This window comes from Prionailurus viverrinus, chromosome E2 (genome assembly GCF_022837055.1).
Source record: "Prionailurus viverrinus isolate Anna chromosome E2, UM_Priviv_1.0, whole genome shotgun sequence".
In the NCBI taxonomy this organism is placed as follows: Eukaryota; Metazoa; Chordata; class Mammalia; order Carnivora; family Felidae; genus Prionailurus; species Prionailurus viverrinus.
In genome coordinates this window covers 13,108,965-13,128,098 of record NC_062575.1, presented here as the reverse complement: position 1 = coordinate 13,128,098, position 19,134 = coordinate 13,108,965, and the positions used below count along the sequence as shown (strand labels likewise).

General features: G+C 54.5%; 1 protein-coding gene across 2 annotated transcripts; it reads right to left on the bottom strand.

Moving 5' to 3' along the window:
- Nucleotides 1–1,035: 1,035 nt before the first annotated feature.
- LOC125153028 (chymotrypsinogen B) lies at nt 1,036–18,214 on the bottom strand. 2 transcript variants are annotated; one of them, XM_047835876.1, is made up of 7 exons: nt 18,074–18,214; nt 3,706–3,809; nt 3,512–3,591; nt 3,332–3,410; nt 2,901–3,081; nt 1,615–1,748; nt 1,036–1,271 (listed from the first exon to the last, which is right to left on the bottom strand). In XM_047835876.1, exons 1-7 carry the CDS (start codon nt 18,180–18,182, stop codon nt 1,110–1,112), a joined length of 849 nt encoding a protein of 282 aa, XP_047691832.1. In that variant the 5' UTR covers nt 18,183–18,214; the 3' UTR covers nt 1,036–1,109. The 2 variants fall into 2 exon arrangements, with proteins under 2 accessions (XP_047691832.1, XP_047691833.1); XM_047835877.1 differs by lacking the exon at nt 18,074–18,214 and adding an exon at nt 5,627–5,696.
- Between the last annotated feature and the right edge of the window lie 920 nt (nt 18,215–19,134).

Genomic DNA, 19,134 nt, shown 5'->3' with positions numbered 1-19,134 from the left:
CTCAGTCCATTAAGTGATCAACTATGGATCAAGTCATGAACTCACAGTTTGTGGGTTCAAGCCCCTCATCAGGCTCTGTGCTGACAGCTCAGAGCCTGGAGCCTGCTTCAGATTCTGTGTCTTCCTCTTTCTCTCTCTCTCTCTCTCTCTCTCTCTGCCCCTCCCCGCTTCCCCTCAAAAATAAACATTAAAAAAAAAACGCATAATGAACTGGGTTGCCTTTGGAGGATGATAGGGAACAAATTCATTATCCTGAAAATCAGTGAAAGAAAAAACATGAAAAAATTTCGTGAAGGAAAAGGAGGTAAACTTTCCCCTCCATGTGCTAAACCAACAGCACCACTGGGTAAATGACAGATGGGGGTGTCTCTATGGAAGTATTCTAGATAATATATGAGAAATGAGTGTTCAAATTAAGTTGCCTCCAGCGTGCAAGCCCTGGAAGAACCAACGGACCCAGGCGGTGAGTGTCAGAGTCAGCTCACCTCACCGAAAGAGAGCCAGCCAGCCCTGAGGGCTCCTGACCAAGGAAGCGGCCCCCACCTACAGCCTGGCCAAGGGGGCGCCCCTGAGTCTGATCCGGCCTCTAGATTTAACTGCGGAACCCAGAAATACAGAGGACCAGGAGGGGGCCGCCAGGGCACAGGGAACAAGCACTGGTGCCTGTTGGATATTTCCCGACCTGCACAGGTTAGTGTGTATCCGGCCTGTGCGGCAGACCCCAGGCAGGGAAGGGCAAAGGGCATGGGGGCGCAGGGGGCCAGAGGCAGGCGAAGGTGCCTGGAGCACAGGGTTGACTGCTACGGACTGCATAGCCTGGCGGAGGACCGCACCCTTCCAGAAAGCTCCTTGGGTAAAGCTGGCTCCAGCAGATAGAAACTCAGTTCTACCTCGAGTGGAGTCCTGAGCAGGGAGGATGGAAAATAGAGCTAGAGCTTTCTAACAAAGCAGGATTAACTGGGAAAGACGCTGGTAACGCTGGCCCTGGGTCACAGTGATACTGCAGCCCCGCGTCTCCCAGGCCACACAGAGACACAGGGTAACTCAGTGTCTCCCGTCACATGCTTTTATTGGAAACACTCGGGGTTGGGACGGTGGGAGAAAGAGGCTCAGTTGGCGGCAAGAATTTCCTGAACCCAAGGAATGAGCTTGGTGACGCGGGCGTACACGGCGGGGACGGAGGTGGAGCAGGTGCCGCTGCCCCAGGACACGATGCCCACCAGGGTCCAGGCTCCGTCCTTCTGGCAGACCAGGGGGCCGCCAGAGTCGCCCTGCAGGAGGAGAAAGCACCTGTTTACAAGCCTGAAGCGGGGTGCCGGGGCCCCGGTGTGCCCTGACCTGCCCCCGCGCAGGTTCTGTGCAGACAAATGACAAGTGTGGGGGCAGAGACTGGGCAGGAGGCTCTCGTGGCAGGCCCAGCTCTGTCGCCTACTCCTGGTGGGCCTGGGGCACGTGGCTGACACTCTCCCCCCGCTGGCTGGCGTGGGGGGCCCCCAGCGCCACTGCCGCCCAGAGGGGTGGAGCGGACGCGGCAGAAGGGAGCAGCCCCCTGGCCCGCGCGGGGGCGGGGCGGGGGCGGAGCCGGCGGGGGGCAGGGGCGGGGCCAGGCCTTACCATGCAGGACGAGACGCCGCTGGCCCCGGCGCAGATCATCACGTCCGTGATCTTGCTGCCCCAGAACTTCTTGCAGTCGGCGTTGGACAGGAGGGGCAGGGCCGCCTGCTGCAGCTTGTCGGGGGTCTTGTTGGCTGGAGGGACACAGGGGGCAGGGGCGGGGGCGGGGGCGGGGGGGGGAGCGGAGGTCAGGAGCCCTCACCCAGCCGGCCCACCCCGCGGTGGAGGAGACCCTGCCTCCCCCCTGCCTGCTCCCAGTCCTTCCCCATCACCATGACCTCAGAAACGGAGCTCCCCACCTTCCCTCAGACCTAACAGTCCCTGCGGGACCCCTTCCTCTCCGATTCCACACCAGGCGGTGGTGACATGGCTTCCAGCACAGCTGTTCACGCGAGCCGTGCCCTGGCAGCCCGTGTGGTGGGCGGGGGGCACTGCCTCCCCTCCGGGGAAGGGGGCTGACGTCCTTTTCACGGGGCCCCTGCTGGGGACCCGCCGCTCTGGGTGGCAGATGGGGGAGCACCGTCCTCCTGCTGCCCTTTCCTGGCCGCCTCCGTCCCAGTCAAGGACCAGAGGGTGAGCCGGGGCCTGGGCAGGAGCACCCGGGACTCTGGAGGAAGATTGTCAGCGGAGGGAGCAGCCGGGGGAGGGGAGACCCAGCCGGACTCTCAGGGCCCTGAACCACACCCGGACATCTGACTCCCGGCCCAGACTTCACGGCGAGCTTGACACAAGCGCCCGCCTCAAGTCTGGAGAGGAGTCCAGGCTGGAAACCCGACCGTGGGGACCTCGTTGCAACGTAGTGAGAGTGCCACCTGCTGGTACTTGGGCGTTTCTTCAGCAACTTCGTCTTCAAGTGTGCAGTATTTAAGCTCATCTTTATTCATGTTCCGAAGGTTTTCATTAGGAGGGTTTTAGGGGCGCCTGGGTGGCTCAGTGGGTTAAGTGTCCGACTTTTGGTTTCGGCTCAGGTCATGAAATCTCCCAGTTTCATGGGTTCGAGCCCTGCATTGGTCTCTGTTCTGACAGCTCAGAGCCTGCCTGCTTCGGATTCTGTGTCTCCCTCTCTCTCCGCCCCTCCCCAACTTGCACTGTCTCTCTCAAAATAAACTTTTTTTTTTTAAAAGAGGGTTTTAAATAAATAAATAAATAAATGGAAAGGTTTCAGAGTGTGTAGCAATTTAGACGAGAAAAAAAGGAAAAGCCATATGGGTCCCACCTGGAGACCCCCGCTGCTCAGCCCCAGCCCCAGATACGTTTCCTGGATGAAAAGGCCAGGTGGTGCTCACCATTGTGCTTGGTCTTCCCCCAGCCCGTGGTAGCGCACAGCAAACCAGGGGGGAACTCATCCGTAGCCGCGGGCAGGCACACAGGGGACACGGTCTCGGAGAAGCGGGCAGGCGTGGCCAGCTTCAGCAGGGTGATGTCGTTACGGACGGTCAGCATGTTGAACTTGGGGTTCTTGAAAACCTGTGGGGCGGAGCCAAAACGACAAAGTTAGGCCCTCGGATTAGTCAGCAATCTGCAGGGTCCAAGCTCTTTTCCTGGCGGCCCCCGTGCGGAAAACAGATCCACAGGAGCTCGGAATGAGAACTTGGAGGCGAGCCCAGCCACTCGGGCTCCTGTGTTCTCAAGCAGCCCAAGGGTCTTGTCCTTCTTGCCGCTGTCCCCAGCCCCGCAGCTGGGCCTCCTGGGCCAGCTGGGCAGGGCTCGGGCCTACCTTGGCGATCTTCAGGACCTGGATGTTCTCCTCATTTGCGCGCTGGTCAAACTCCCCAGCCACGACCACGTGGGAAGTCCTAGAGGAATCAATGGGGGTTAAGGACTGGGAGTGGGCCCTGCTCCCTCCTCACCCCCACATGTGGCCAGAAGCAGAGCCCTGAGCCCGCACAGGCCTCACCTGACACCACAGTGGGCAGCAGTGACCACCCAGTCCTCGCTGATGAGGGAGCCCCCGCAGAAGTGGAAGCCGGTTTTATCCTGGAGGGACATGGGGAGGGTCAGGCTTAGCTGGACACCAGAAGCTCCCAGCCTAGCCCCAGCTGGGCTAACACCCCAGTGTGTCCCCCACTCTCTCACAGAAAACCCCCTCACCTGCAGGGACACCTGCCAGGGCCAGGAGCCCGGGACAGCGTCCTCGCCATTGACGATCCTGGACAGGCCATTCAGCACGGGTTCGATGGCGGGGACCCCACACTCTGAGGGAGTAGGAGAAGAGGGAAGAAGCCTGAGGCCCAGAGTCCACAGAACTCCTGCTTCCTTCCACCAGGACCCCACACCACCCTCCAGGCGACTTCTGGCCGCAGTCCTCAACCTCTAGCAACCGGGATCCCCGCGTGAAGCCAGCCCCCAGGCACCCTGCCAGGGATGCAGAGGCCAGGGGCAGGTCCTGCCAGGGGACTTCCTGATGAAGGAGCAGAAAACAGGCTGAGAAATCAGACTGCCTGGCTGGACTCCCAGGCCCAGCTTTCATGCTGAGAGAGACCTCAGGGCGTCACTGAATCTCCAGTGCTCATTTTCCTCAGTAAACTGGGGAGCACCCGAGGCTAACCTCCCAGGTCAAAGCTCACCTGTTAGATGGGAGCAGAGAAATCGGCCAACCCCAAGTACACGGGGAGTCCAGAACCCTGGCGCTTTGCTGAAGCCGGTAAGAACCGGTACGTTCCACCCTTCTGTGCCTACGCTGACTTTTCTTTTCCAGAGGTTTCAGGAACTATTCATCGTGTCAAGTTTTAGTTTCTTAATTATTTAATAAAACAGGACTTTGCACCATACAAGAATACAGGGGGGAAAACACAAAACATGGGCTCGAACTGTCAGAGGATGAGAAAAGACAGGTGTACTTAATGTGTCTGTGACGCACTTGCTGTGCCGGGACCTGGGGACTTCTCAGCACCCGCACAAGGAAGGTCAGGCTGGTGCAGGCCCGACCACCAGGCAGCCCTTCCTCCCCCGCTCCCTGTGGCAACGCAGGCTTCTCTACAGGTCAGTGCCCGCCCTGCTGACCCCGGGTGACTCCGTGCAGATCATTCTTGCCAAAACATATGTCATCATACTAATCGCTTTCTTTGTAACAGCAAAAACATTAGAGCTAAACCAGGATGTATTTACACAGCTGAGTACTTTACCGTGATTACAGTGAATGGGTCTCTGCACCAACGGGGATAAATCTAAAACATCAGGTGGGTGGGAAAAGGCGCTTTTTTTTAAAGTAAGCTCTAAGCCCATCGTGGGGCTTGAACCCTTGACCCTGAGATCAAGAGTCGGAGGCTCCACCAACTTCACCAGTCAGGCGCCCCAGCCACGTTTTAAAATTGACATAGAGTATAATACTGTTTGTGAAAGCTTATACAACTTCCGTACAGAGTTTATGGATTTATAAATATGTAGTAAATTAGTAAAACCCACACAGCAAGTTCGGAATTGGGTTCATCTTCCTCTAGGGGAGGAGGGAGAAGGTAACTCTAGCTGAATCTATTTTATGTTTTAAAAAGCTGTACCTGAGGCCAGTCTGCAAAAAGGTAATATTTACAAAACCATATTTACAAAACATGGCTGGAATGTCATTTTCTGCATTTTCTATTATTTCTTCTTCTTTTTTTAATGGAAAATGAAGGGCTTTGAAAGTGCCTGGCACAATAAATAAAAATCCTAGCAGGAGGCACTGAGAGTCTCCTGCAACCATAACCTCACTGTGCCCACGGCACCCCTGCCCAAGACACTTCTGGGCCAAAGAACTCTTTGGTACCCTCTTGTCTCAGAGTGTAAGGGCTCAGAGGGCCCCAAAAGGACCCCTGTGCTCCCCGCAGCCTCAGTTTGCCTGTCTGGGTAAGAGAGCCAAGGGTGCAGGGAAGGGGTCTCTAAAGTCCCTCTTAGCCAGGCCCCAAGGCTCACTCTGGACAGAGCCTCTCAGGCTCCTTCGATGGGCCTGGCCGCGGGGCCGCTGGGAGCTCAGGGCCTCCCCGCAAGCCGACTCCAGGCCCAGCAGGCCCACCCCTGGGATCCCGACACTCACGACCGAAGGCAGCCCCCACAAGGGCGAAGCAGGAGAGAAGCCAGAGAAAGGCCATGTTGCTGCAGTTGGGAAGGAAGGTGTGGGCTGACTGCCCTGAGGGCCCTGTTTTTAAGTCCCCGGGGATACCACAAGCCCTGCCCAACCCCTGTGGCCCTGCCCAGCCAGAAAAGCCTGAGAGCCGCCCTCTCTGTTATCCACTGTTATTCAAGGACCTTGAGCGATAAGTGGGGTGCCAAGCCCCTCTCACAGCCTGGCCTCGCTCTCGGCCCGAGATGCCCCAGCCCCTGGGAAAAGGGCAGCTGTCCTGATGCAACGTCCCCCCTAAGACTCGGCAGTGCCTGGCATCCTAAAGGCTCTGTCGGCAATGCCAGCACCCGGGCCAGGAGCTTGGGCCCCGCAGAGCCCAGCTCCGTGCAGCCTTTGCCAGGCCCAGAGGCGGAGGCCCAGCCGCTGCCAGTGCAACAGGGAGGGACCCCAGCTCCTAATTACAGGCAATCCCACCACGGGGTCCAGGAACCCCAGCTGTGCTCACTGGGAGGCCTCCAGCATGGCTAACACAGGCTGCAGGTTCCCAGCAAAGAGTACTTTCACCCAGTATCATCCACAAGTATTCTATAAATGTCCTGGCTTTTCCAGAGGGTCACCTTCAAACCAGCCCAGCCAAGCAGCTTCTGAGTGCGGGGGAGGGAGGGTGGGGGGGGTGGTGAGTGGCCCCTGTAGGCCACTAGCGATGCAAGGCTGGCAAACACCCAGGGCTCAACTGAATCTCTTTCTGTGGTAACTCACAATTTAAGGAACTGTAAATAGCTTCGTGTCCTAGAAAATGGGGCTGAGGTGCGCCTGGGTGGCTCGGTTGGTTGAGCAACCAACTTTGGCTCAGGTCATGGTTTCATGGTTCATCGGTTCAAGCCCCGCATCGGGCTCTGTGCTGACAGCTCAGAGCCCAGAGCCTGCTTCGGATTCTGTGTCTCCCTCTCTTCCTCTGCCCTTCTCCCTCTCGTGCTCTGTTTCTGTCTCTCAAGAATAAACATTTAAAAAAAAAAATCTTTTTTAAGTGGGGCTTTGATTCCACACCATTAAATGACACACGAGGGAACAGAAAAGAAACAATGTTGATGGTCCCAGAACAATGAGAAAAGGAGGTGTACATAACAGGACGGTGATGCATTTGCTGTAAGTAGAGGCCGAGTGACCTCTCGACAGACCCTGGTCTAGACGCTGGGCGCTCACACGCACATAGCACCCTGCCCTCGTGGGGCCAAAAGCCTAGTGACAGAGACAGACACTAAAGGGACAGGCATATGATGTCGTGAGTCCTATAGTCCAGGCAGGGAAGGGACAGTGCTGCTGTTCTGGAAGGCTCCCTGGGCCTCCCCCGTAAGGCGGTTTGTAGAGGAAGGTGGGCGGCCAGAGCAGTCTCCTCCCGGGGCCTGGGAGAAGCTGGCCAGACTGAGCAGAGTGAGCAGCACAGGGTCACTGCTTCTGATTGGAACTCCACGGGCCTGGAGGTTTTGTCTTGATCTGTACTTTTAGTTCTACAGAAGAGCTATGTGTAGTCACCACCGGGTAGGTTCAAAGTGCTTCCCTGAGGGGCAAGCGAGGGCTCTGACCAGTGGGGATGGTGGCCGCAGGTGGCGCGGGGCTCCTAGAGGAACCCCGTCTCTGGGGAAGGGCTGAGACAGCCGTACTTCTGGGGACGTAGAGGGCGTCCCCACTAACTGGGTCTGAGGCTGATACCTCAGCAGGCTGTGTGGTCCTCCCGGGGGTCCCAGCTGAGTGTCAGCCATGGCCTTGAGGGTAAGGAATCCATATCTAAGTTTCAGGTCAGGGTCGCTTATTGAAACATTAACACGTGCTGGGTTTGTTTTTTCCTTCCCTCATTCCAAGCAGGTCTCCACGCCAATTGTATTTTCCTTGCCTCAGGGACTTTTCCAGAGAGTCTCTGGCTCTCTAGGTCTGTTGTGGAAGTGAACTCCCGGCCCATCTGAGCGAAGGAGGAGGAACTGGCCTCAGAAGCCTACCTGAAAGGGAGGGAGAGCTTCCCCAGTGAGAGATGAGCCAGGGTGGCTCAGAGCAACCCGGTCACGTTTGAGCCTATCTGTCGCTGCATTTTGTGCTTTGACAACAAACTAGACCGTGAGGGGAGCACTCCCTGGGGGCAGGGTGATCTCCGTGTTACCAAGAGTGATCCCAGGGCCGTGTGCCCACAGCCGTTCCCCCTTCTCACCCCCACAGGCGGTTCCCGAGCCCCCCCCCCCCCCAGCTCTCAGGGGGAGACTGATTCCTGTAAGCAGGAAAGCCTAAGAGGAGTCCCGGGGACCCCCGTCCCGCCCTTCCTGCACTGTGGCAGTCTCGTGGGGCTGTGGCACTTGGCACTGGGGCCACCATCTCGAGGCCCTGACAAGACAGACAGAGATCCTGCCTCGGGATTACGGCATCACTGAGCTGCTGAGCAAAACCCGCATTTGCAACCTCCAAATCTCTGCTGGTTCGCTCTCAGAGAAGCAAATCCCGGTTGTTTAATCACCGTGTCATGTGTTTTATGACAAGAAGCATCTGGACTAATATAAAGTAACCGTTAGAATGGAGCTACGTGTCTTCGTTTTCCCCTTCTGACCCACCTTCCAGCTTTCTCCACCGTGCTGGCCTCCCGCGGACTGACCCTCGGGGACAGAGCAGGGTCCTGTCTCGGGGGGAGGGAGAGAGGTCTGCTACTTATTCTCTGAGGGTTGGCTGCGCCCCTCTCCACCGGCTGCAGTTCCTTTCAGGAGGCCCTCTCTGCTCAGGCCCCCGTTCTGGGTTCCAGAACTGCTCTCCCCTTGTCCTGTCAGTTCTGGGGATGTCCCTATTGTCGCCAGGGCCCTGTGCACCCCACTCGCCTTTTTCCTTTCTTTTTGTAAGAGGAGGGGCTTGTCCACGAGGGCAGAGGAGGGAACTGGCAGTTAGGACCTTTTTTTTTTATGTTTATTCATTTTTGAGAGAGAGCGAATGAGCAGGAATGGGGCAGAGAGAAAGGGGGACAGAGGATCCAAAGCAGGCTCTGCAATGATACCCCATGTGGGGCTTGAACTCACAAACCGTGAGATCATGACCTGAGCCAAAGTCAGACGTTCAACCAACTGAGCCACTCAGGCGCCCCTCCTCACTCACCGTTTTTGTTTTCCCCAAGCCCTGCCCACCCTTTGTAAAGTTCCCTTTATTTAAACTCACCTCAATCAGCCCAGTTTTGAGTGTGCCACCTGTTCAGGCTGATATACAGGCTGTGCCCCCAGGACCACTGAACACGGGATTCTGGGAAAGGGCTGCCCACATACTGGAGAAGTCCACGGAGAACCTCTATGTCAGGGACAATGAGGCCCGGGTGGCCCATGGCATGCAGTGGCATCACGATACTCAAATTAACACTGGGGGTGGCAAAGGCTGGAGTGCAGGCGGGAATAAGGCAGCGGAGGGTAAGTGGCTGTGGCCCCGAGTTCCCGCAGGTTCAGTGCTGATCATAAACACTGGGGAGTCGCACCAGTGGTCCAGGAGCACACGACAGGGTGATCAGTCATTAGAGAAATGCACATCGAAACCACAGTGAGGGGCGCCTGGGTGGCACAGTCGGTTAAGCGTCCGACTTCAGCCAGGTCACGATCTCGCGGTCCGTGAGTTCGAGCCCCGCGTCAGGCTCTGGGCTGATGGCTCAGAGCCTGGAGCCTGCTTCCAATTCTGTGTCTCCGTCTCTCTCTGCCCCTCCCCCGTTCATGCTCTGTCTCTCTCTGTCCCAAAAATAAATAAACGTTGAAAAAAAATTAAAAAAAAAAAAGAAACCACAGTGAGATATAGTTCATACCCATTAGGATGGCAAATAGAAGCGAAAACCAGAAAACAGCAAATAACAAGAATTAGGATGTGAAGAAATGAGATCCCTCGCCCACTGGAAGCGTGCATTAAAGACAGATTCAACCTATGATCTCACCATTCCACTTCCACGAGTATACCCGGAAGAACTGAAAACAGGTCCCCACAGACAAATCTGCAGACCCGTGTCTGTAGCAACATCATTTACGGTCGAGGACACGGAAGCAACCCACGTATCTCAAACGAATCGTGGTCCACACATGGGATGGAGTATTATGCAGCCTTAAAAAGGAAGGAGATTCTGACCCAGGCTACCACAAGGGGGAACCTAGAGGACATTGTGCAGAGTGAGTAAGCCAGCCACAAAAAGGCAAAGATCTGCACGATCTGTTTACAGGAGATGATTGCACAGGAAGTAGACTGGTGGTTGCCTGGGGGCTGGCGGAGGGACACGGTGACAGCTTAATGGGTACGGAGTTTCAGTGTGGAAAGATGAAGAGTTCTGGACACGGTGGTGATGACGGCTGCACAAAATGTAGACGCTCCTAATACCACTGAGCCGTTCACTTGAACGTGGTCAAGATGGTAAATGTTGTGTGGTATGTATTTTACCACAATTTGAAACATTTTAAAAACACACACAGGGGCACCTGAGTGGCTCAGTTTGTTAAGCACCGACTCTTGGTTTTGGCTCAGGTCATGATCTCGCAGTTTGTGGGTTCAGGCCCCACATGGGGATCTGTGCCGATCAGGGCCTCCTTAGGATTCTCTCTCTCCCTCTCTCTCTGCCCATTTCCCACTCGTGTGCTCTTTCTCGCTCTCAAAATAAATAAATAAACTTTAAAACACACACACACACACACGATACCACTTCATGATAGCTATAGCTATAATTGAAAAATTTTTGTTTATAATTTAAAATTATTTTATTTTTAAGATTAAAGAACATTTTTTTAAGTTTATTTATTTATTTTGAGGGGGGGGTACAGAGAGAGAGGAAGAGAAAGAATCCCAAGCAGGCTCTGCGCTGTCCGAGCAGAGGCTGCTGTGGGGTTCAATCCCAGAAACGGGGAGACCACGATCTGAGCTGAATTCAACAGCCAGACACCCAACTGACTGAGCCACCCAGGTGCCCCACGGCCATAATTTTTTAAATAGGCAATAACAAATTTTGGCAAGGATGTGGAGAGAGCAGAACCCTCATACATTGCTGGAGGGAACGTAAAACGCTGTCGTCTCTGTGGAAAACAGCATGATGGTTCCTGAGAAAGCTAAAAATAGAATTAGTATAGGACCCAGCAATTCCACTCCTATGTATATGATCCTCAAAAATGAAAGCAGGGAGTCGAGCAGATATTGGTGCAACACTGTTCATGGCAGCACTACTCCCAATAGCCAAAAGGTGGACACAACCCAAATGTCCATCAGTGGACGAATGGAGAGACAGCATGTGGAGCATCCATGCAGTGGAATACTATTCAGCCCTGAAAAAGAGCGGAGCAGTGACACATCCTACAACAGGGATCAACCCTGAAAACTTTACGCTCGAAGACAGAGTCACCGTAAACTACCGACTGTGCGATTCCATTTCCATGAAACATCCACAATAGGCAGATGCATAGAGACAGAAATTGAAGTAGAGGCTGCAAGGGCTAGAGGGGGCAGGAAAATTGGAAGTATTGCTCAATGGACACAGAGTTTCTAGTAGAGGTGATGAAAAAGTTTTGGAAACAGTGGGCCCGGTTGTACAACCTCGTGAATGTAATCCATGCTACTGAATTGTACTCTTAAAAATGGTTAAAACAACAGTATGCCTGGGTGGCTCAGTCAGGTAAGCATCCAACTCTTGACTTCAATTCAGGTCATGATCTCATGGTTCATGAAATCAAGCCCTGTGTCAGGCTCTGCACTGACAGCCAGAAGCCTGCTTGGGATTCTGTCTCTCCCTGTCCCTTTGCCCTTCCCCTGTCTGTGCGCACAAGCTCACACTCTCTCTCTCTCCAAATAATAAACATTAAAAAAAATTTTTTTTGATGGTTAAAATGGCAAATTTTATGTTATACATGTTTTACCACAATTTTCTTTTTTCTTTTTTTTTTTAAATTTTTTTTTCAACGTTTATTTATTTTTTTGGGACAGAGAGAGACAGAGCGTGAACGGGGGAGGGGCAGAGAGAGAGGGAGACACAGAATCGGAAACAGGCTCCAGGCTCCGAGCCATCAGCCCAGAGCCTGACGCGGGGCTCGAACCCACGGACCGCGAGATCGTGACCTGGCTGAAGTCGGACGCTTAACCGACTGCGCCACCCAGGCACCCCACACAATTTTCAAAATTTAATGTAATATACCCAAAACCACTGATTTGTCCACTTTAAATAGGTGAGTTATATAGTATGTGGTTCATACCGTGTGGCCAAGGACGAGCCTGGAGCCTGACCTGGGGCTTGGAAAGTTGCAGAACCTGACACACACTCAACCCTGTCAGGTTAGGAACTAGTGGGGAAGGGGTGGGGCCCCTGAAAACATGAGATGGGGTGCTTCGGGCAAAGCAAGGCTATAGAGAACTCTGAACGCCCAAATCTCTGTGACCCTCCCCCTCCCCCCCAGCCAGCACAGGTGTTCGCATCCCCTGTCTGAGAGAACCAATCTCTCTTTGCATAAAAGCTCTCTGGGACATCCTGGGGCCGTCACCTTCTGAGACAATGCCAGTTGTCCTCAGAACCTACCCCACCAATCCGTATCACCCCTACGAGACTAGATCCTTCACATTTCCCTGTACTCACACCTTTCACCCTTAAACTCCATATGGAAGGTGAGAGACTGAACACACAAACGGACAAGAGCCAGGCCGTACAGAAGACGGAAGAACAACTCCGACCTGCCGTCTGCAGCCGCCAGCCCAGCGAGCCAGGAACACCGGGCCCCAAAGGCCAGGCCTTGAGTCTTGGACGGCTTCCCTAACCTTTGCCCCACTTCCAAGGTAGGACCAGCCAGAGAAGCAAGTGTGCACGCTAACCGTTCACGTGGGATGCCCCGCTTCCAGGCGGCACCCCCCAGGCTTCCCCGCGCCAAGGGCCTGCGATCAGGGTACCCCTGAAGCCTGCCTTCGTCCGGAACAGAGGTTTCCCTCTCGCCTGCCTGCCTGCGAGTCTCTGCCCGGCTCCGTGCTGTGCGTGGCGAGCTCCGAAAGAAGAGCCTCGGCTTGTTGTCGTTCCCGTGGTCCTCCCGGACTTCCACAAAGGCCAGGCTCCTGTTGGCGGCGCCCCCCACGCACGTTCCCCTCCAGGGTCCAGGTAAGGTCTCCTACACTTCCAGCCCCGCGGCGCGTCCCCCCACCGTTGTCAGCTGGGAGCTCCCCTTCTCCTGGTTTCCTGAGGCCGCGCCCACACCTTCACAAGTGGTCTGTTAAAGTTCCACGAGTTGCCCGGTTGATCCGGCTATTTGTTTCCTCTGGGGCCGGGGGTTCCGGGTAGATACGGTCAGGTGGCCCAAAACTGCTTGTATTATCAGCTGAACGTGACTTTTTTTTGAGAGAGAGAGAGACAGAGAAAGAGAGAGAGAGAACACGAGCAGGGGAGGGGGCGGAGGGAGGGAGGGAGAGAGAGGGACTCTTGAGCAGACTCCACGCTCAGTGCAGAACCTGACACGGGGCTTGATCCCACAACCCCGGGATCACGACCTGAGCCAAAATCAAGAGTCAGACACTCAACCGACTGAGCCGCCCAGGCGGCCCCCTGGACATGCCTTTTCTGTGAGGAAACGTTGCCAGTTGAGCTACGAAATAATGCTTTCTTTTCACTTAGGATTTTTAGTTTTGCTTTATGGGAAGAGGCCTTGTTACATATTAAACATAGGCTTTTTATCACCTATTATTCCTGGGCACACAGGACCAAACGTAAGGAAGGTAAATGAAGATATTCCTCACACTCAGTCACCCCAAGAAGCTGGTCCCTCTAAGGCCTCTCCGGGTGGGAGGCACCTCTGCTCGTGTGGCCCGTGCCATCTGGCCGTCCTGGGTATCCGTGGGGCGGCACTGCTTAGGAGAGACTCGTGCAATGGTGCTTGCGAGGTGTTTCCAAAAGGCCAGCGTCCACTGGGTGTGGCCGCTCCCTTGACCTTACCGGAAGGGGCCACGAGGATGCTCAGACGCTTACCAGGCTCCTCTGCCTCAAACGGTCCTCAGCCGGGCTGTGGTTTGGAGCCCGAGACAGGCTGACCCTGCCCAGAGATGCCATTAGGAATAACAACCAGGTCTGTACAGGCACCAGGGCCACCTCGCCAGCAACTTAAAGTGGACATCAACTGTAAGACAACTCTGAATCTCAAAAAAACAAAAATGTGAAAATCATTTGTCTTAGAAACGAGTAGGTTGGGGTGCCTGGGTGGCTCAGTCAGTTAAGCGTCTGACTCTTGAATTCAGCTCAGGTCACGATCTCACGGTTCCTGGGTTCGAGCCCTGTGTTGGGCTCGGCACTGACATCACAGAGCCTGCTTGGGATTCTTGCCCTCTCTCTCTGCCCCTCCCCACCCACGCTCACACTCTCTCAAAATAAATAAATAAATTAAAAAAACTGATCAAATATGTTCAATTAGACAAACATATGTTGGGTGAGCCAAAAAAGTGGGTGAGTGCCATTCCGTGCAGGCCCCCAGCATCAGGCTCCCTGGCTACGTTCGGGGGGTTGCCGGCCTCGTGGGTTCTGAGCCCAGTGTGGAGTTTGCACCTGGCCGCTGAGCCCCTCGTCTGGTTTTCCAGCTCACCATCCTGACAACACTGTGAGCCTCTTAAGAAACTCGTTCTCCCCTTAAGTCCACAGTGTTTTGTTTTGCTGGTGACTGAGAATCTTGCACAAAAAGCCACAACTTTTGAATTGTGGGATGCCACGCTGTTCTATTTCAAATGCCTAAGTCCTGCAGGAATCAAGGCATAAGATGTGCCATTAAAAAAAAAAAAGAGGGGCGCCTGGGTGGCGCAGTCGGTTAAGCGTCCGACTTCAGCCAGGTCACGATCTCGCGGTCTGTGAGTTCGAGCCCCGCGTCAGGCTCTGGGCTGATGGCTCAGAGCCTGGAGCCTGTTTCCGATTCTGTGTCTCCCTCTCTCTCTGCCCCTCCCCCGTTCATGCTCTGTCTCTCTCTGTCCCAAAAATAAATAAACGTTAAAAAAAAAAAAAAAAAAAGAAAGAAAGAAAGACAAGGGGAGCCTGGGTGGCTAGGTTAAGTATCTGACTTTGGCTCAGGTCATGATCTCACAGTTCGTGAGTTCGAGCCCCACATCGGGCTCTGTGCTGACAGCTCGGAGTCTGCGTTAATTCGCTCTCTCACTCTCTCTCTGCCCCTCCTAGCTCACATTCTCTCTCAAAAATAAACATTTAAAAAAAAGAAAAAAAGATGAAAGAATCAGTTTCCATTTTTCTGATCTCAGAGGAAATACTTTCCCTGGTTGGCAGTCAGTGATGGTAGCCTAGCAAAACCTAGTCCCCCATTCTTTCAGATTTTATTGGAGATAGAGAAGGCTCAGCTAAAATGCTTCCTTTCCTGACCCCCTTGCAGCTAGAGGTGGCCTGGAGAGACAGCTCTGCTAATGACTTGTAAGGAGACGCCACTGGATGGGGCTACTGGGAAGACTTTTTAAAATGGAACAGATTCTGTTGGCATTGTTTTTTTGCCCTTTTCGCTCCCTCTTCTTTTCCTGCCTGAATGCAGACGTGATGCTTGGAGGTTCAGCAGCCATATTGGAGCCACGAGGAAGATGCCTCGGGCTTTGAGTTGCCACATCAGCCTCGGACCTTCTCCCTTGAGAATTCTTGTTAAATGAGAAAATAAATGTCTGCTTCGCTTAAGCTATAGTTTTTCAGGTGTCTATATTTCACAGCTCAACACAATGCCATCACGTGCCCGGCAGTTTGAAATATGTGACAGTTCCCCCCACCTCCAAATATTAACTTAAGATGTCCTGAGCTAGAGGAGAAAGGAGTGTTCAGGGTGCATCTCTGACAACAGGCTTGAGATCCTGCCCGCAGCCATCTTCTGTTCCCTACTCTGCCATGGCTGGGGGGGGAAATGATAGGAAAACAAGGGAGTTTAAGGCAGGGCCTTTGTCTTACTGCCTCTGACCAACCTTAGACATGCACCTCCAATCCCATCTTGCTGTGGAGTCCGAGAGCAGGGAGGGCCGCCTGTGAAGACCGGGAGGCTGGACCCTGCAGAGCGCCCCGAGCCTAGCACAGCAGAGGAAGCAGCCAGAAGTCTCCCAGGGTCCCGCAAGAGTGCGGCAGTGGCTGAGAAAGAAGCCTAGCCCTGGGGAGGCCTCGGGATAGGGCAGAGTAAAGGCCAGCTGCAGCCACGAGATGCAGGTTCCTCGGCAACCAGCAGTGTGGACACCTGAGGAGAACCAACTCCCCTCTGTACATCTGGGTTCACTGCCAGCCAAGGATGACAGTAGTTACGCTCCATGGGCTGAGATTTGGTTTCAGGCTCCTGACAAAATAAATGATCAAAACAGAAATGATGCGGGGCACCTGGGTGGCTCAGGGCAAGCAGTGTTTGACTTCAGCTCAGGGCATGAGCTCACGGACCGTGGGTTTGAGCCTCGCATCCGGCTCTGGCTGACAGCAAAGAGGGCCGCTTTGGATCCTGTCTCCTTCTCTCTCTGCCCCTCCCCCACTCGCACTCTCTCAAAAATAAATAAACATTTAAAAAAAATAGAAACAGGGGCACCTTGGTGGCTCAGTTGGTTAAGCATCTGACTCCGGCTTGGGTCATGATCTCACAGGTCATGGGTTCAAGCCCCGCGTCGGGCTCTGTGTGGACAGCTCCGCCTGCTTTGGGTTCTGTGTCTCCCTCTCTCTGCCCCTCCCCTACCTGCACTCTGTCTCTGTCTCTATCTCTGTCTCTCTCTCTCTCTCAAAAATAAACATTAAAACAAGTTTTTAAAAAGAAAAGAAACAATGTTCTCTAATAGAAAAACTTAAAACCTTACATTTTTCACATGCCTGTGTGTAGGGCTGAGAGTCACCTCAGTACAAGGAACGAAAAAGAGGGCTGGGATGGGGAAGAGGCAACAGCCCAAACTTCCAGGTGGGAGAACGACGCATGCATTGTGGGGTGAGGGAACCAACTACTAACAGAGGCAAGAACACAAGTGAATCATAAAACCATTTGCCTGAGTGAAAGAATCCAGATGCAAAGACAGGAGGTTCCACTTATGTAAATTTCTACAACAGGCAAAACTAATCTACGGGGAAAGAAATAGTTACAGTGGTTGCTGGTTGCCTCAGGAGAGGGGTAGTTGGAAAGAGGCGTGAGGGAACTTTCTGGGGTGACAGCATTAATTTACATCTTGGTTGTGGTGTCTGTTACACTATGGTGTGCACCTGCATGTATGTATATATATAAATTCATACTGCTGTTTACTTAAGATCTGTGCATTTCATCATATGTAAATTATACTTCAGTGTATTTTATTTTTAATAAAAAAGAGAGTTCGGATTTGACTCCTTACGAGGCAGGACTTCAAGAAGGAAGTTCACCTAAGGAAACTGACATCTGAGTTCTGGCCTCGAGCAATGCCCTAGTGTTAGAGTTGGCAACCATGGGAGGACGCTTGCGTAATGCTCACCTCCCCCCACCCCGTCCACGCCGACAGGACCGGGATCCCTGGCACAACCCCCACCCGAGGCCAAATCCCAGGAGGCAGCTAGGCAGAGACTGGCTCAGGGTCCCCAGCAAAGCTCTTCCCCTCAACACAGGCTGCCTGGGAAAGAGCTGTCCCCGTCATGTTTGCTCCCAGGGCGCACATGGATCGGGTCGTCTCCTGAACACATTTCAGTGAGTTACACCTTTCCCCGGGCTTGCTTCAGCACTGCCCGCTAAACACACTAGACACTGCCTGCTTGCAACGAGGTAACAAGCGCAGAGTTACGACTTTCTCAGATGGCAGACAACCCGCAAGCAAAGCCGTACCTTCTCCCTAGAAGTGTGCACGAGCGCGGACGGGTGCACTCCAGGGGCTTAGGAAGCAGGGTTCCAGACCCCTGGTTGGAAAGTTAGAAATAGTAACGAAAAATGCAAGCCAGGAAAATATTCGTTACCGTAAACTTGATTGGCTGAACAACTTCGGGCGCAGACACCCGTCGGCTTGTCCCGGGACGCCGACGAGAGGCTGCTGGGCAGGGGCCGGCCGTAGCCGAGGCCGAGCTGCGCCCGTGAGGAGGCGCTCTGCGCGCAGGCGCGGAGGAGCCTTGGCGTCGTAAGAAGGGAAGGGCGCAGGCAAAGGGGTCCCTCGGGTGGGTCTGGGGTCGCGGCGGGGCGGGGAGGGCCCGGGCCCCGCCCCCGGCAGGAGTGGGCGCAGGTGCGGGCTCGCCCTCCCCGCCTCCACCTGCAGCTGCGCGCTTTCTCAGACCTCTCAGGCCGCGCGAGCGGCGCGGGGGGGTGGGGCGCGGGCGGGCAGTCTGTTCCCAAGGCCTCAGCCACCTGCTGGCTCGGGCCGTCCTGGCCCCGCCCCCGCCACTCTGCCCCTCCCCCTCTCTGGTCCCGCTACACCCGCGGTCGCTGCCACTGCGCCTCCGGGGACGACCGCTGCGGCTCCACAGATGGAACAACTCACCGGGGGCTGCAGCATCAGGGCCAGCCGCTCCCGACAGTGCCTCCACCTGGGCCTTCCTCGGTCGCCCCCCTCGGCCTCTCAGCCCTGGCCCCCTGCCTTGTGGGCTCATCGGTGCCCTTTGGCCTCCTCCGGGCGACCACCTGCGACATTAGGCACACTTTGCTCTTTGCTCTGTGTCCAGCTCAGGCGTGGACACAGCCTCCGAGCTTTGCTTGGCGCACTCCCGCATGCTCCCGTGACTTAAATGTCCGGGTGTGGGTGAGGCCCTCCTGCCTCGGTATTAATAATGGTAAGGTTTGTGAGATCGAGCACCCCCGAGCCCGGAGGGGGCTCTGTGCTGATGGATCTGATTCGGATCCACTGCTCCCCTCGCTCTCTGCCCCTCCCCCCCCCCACTCACTTTCTCTCTCTTAAAAATAAACCGGCATTTAACAAAATCTTTTTAAAATGATAAGGATATGAGGCACCTGAGTGGCTCAGTCCGTTAAGTATCCGACTTCAGCTCAGGTCACGATCTCAACGGTTGGTGGGTTTGAGCCCCATATCCGGCTTTGTGCTGACGGTGCTGAGCCTGCTTCAGATTCTGTCTCTCTCTCTCTCTCTCTCTCTGCCCCTGCCCGACTTGCACTCTCACTCTCTCAATGATAAATAAACATTTAAAATTTTTTTGTTTTAAATGATAACTCCTTAGCTGGTGGAATGTACATTTTACTTTTTTTTTTTTTTTTAACTTAAACTCTCCAACTCCTCCCCATGGAAGCTTGCTAAAGCAGGAGAAATTTGTTTCTTTTCTTTTGTTCCAGTTGACTAGGGGCCTGGGCCTGGTAAGCGTGAGTTGTAAGGAAGAACAGGCTTGCTCAGGTAGCATGGTCTCACAGAAGGGGCCACCCCGCCCCCTGCAGCCCATTTTGTGCCTTGCCTTCCCACCTGATATAGTGTGGCCATCCCTTGCTGTCATGGGACAGTCTTCTAGAACGTGGGAAGGGCACCAGCAGGCAATGCAGGAAGGAGTTCAGAGGAGCAGTGAGTATGGATGATTTTGTGTTAGGCCTGGTCCTGGC

Coding starts and splice junctions, on each gene's coding strand:
- LOC125153028 (XM_047835876.1), bottom strand. CDS start 18,182: ATGAGCCCACAAGGCAGGGGGCCAGGGCTGAGAGGCCGAGGGGGGCGA. Junction 3,592..3,705: donor CCTGGCAGGTGTCCCTGCAG/GTGAGGGGGTTT, acceptor ATGTCCCTCCAG/GATAAAACCGGCTTCCACTT. Junction 1,272..1,614: donor GCGGCGTCTCGTCCTGCATG/GTAAGGCCTGGC, acceptor CTCCTCCTGCAG/GGCGACTCTGGCGGCCCCCT.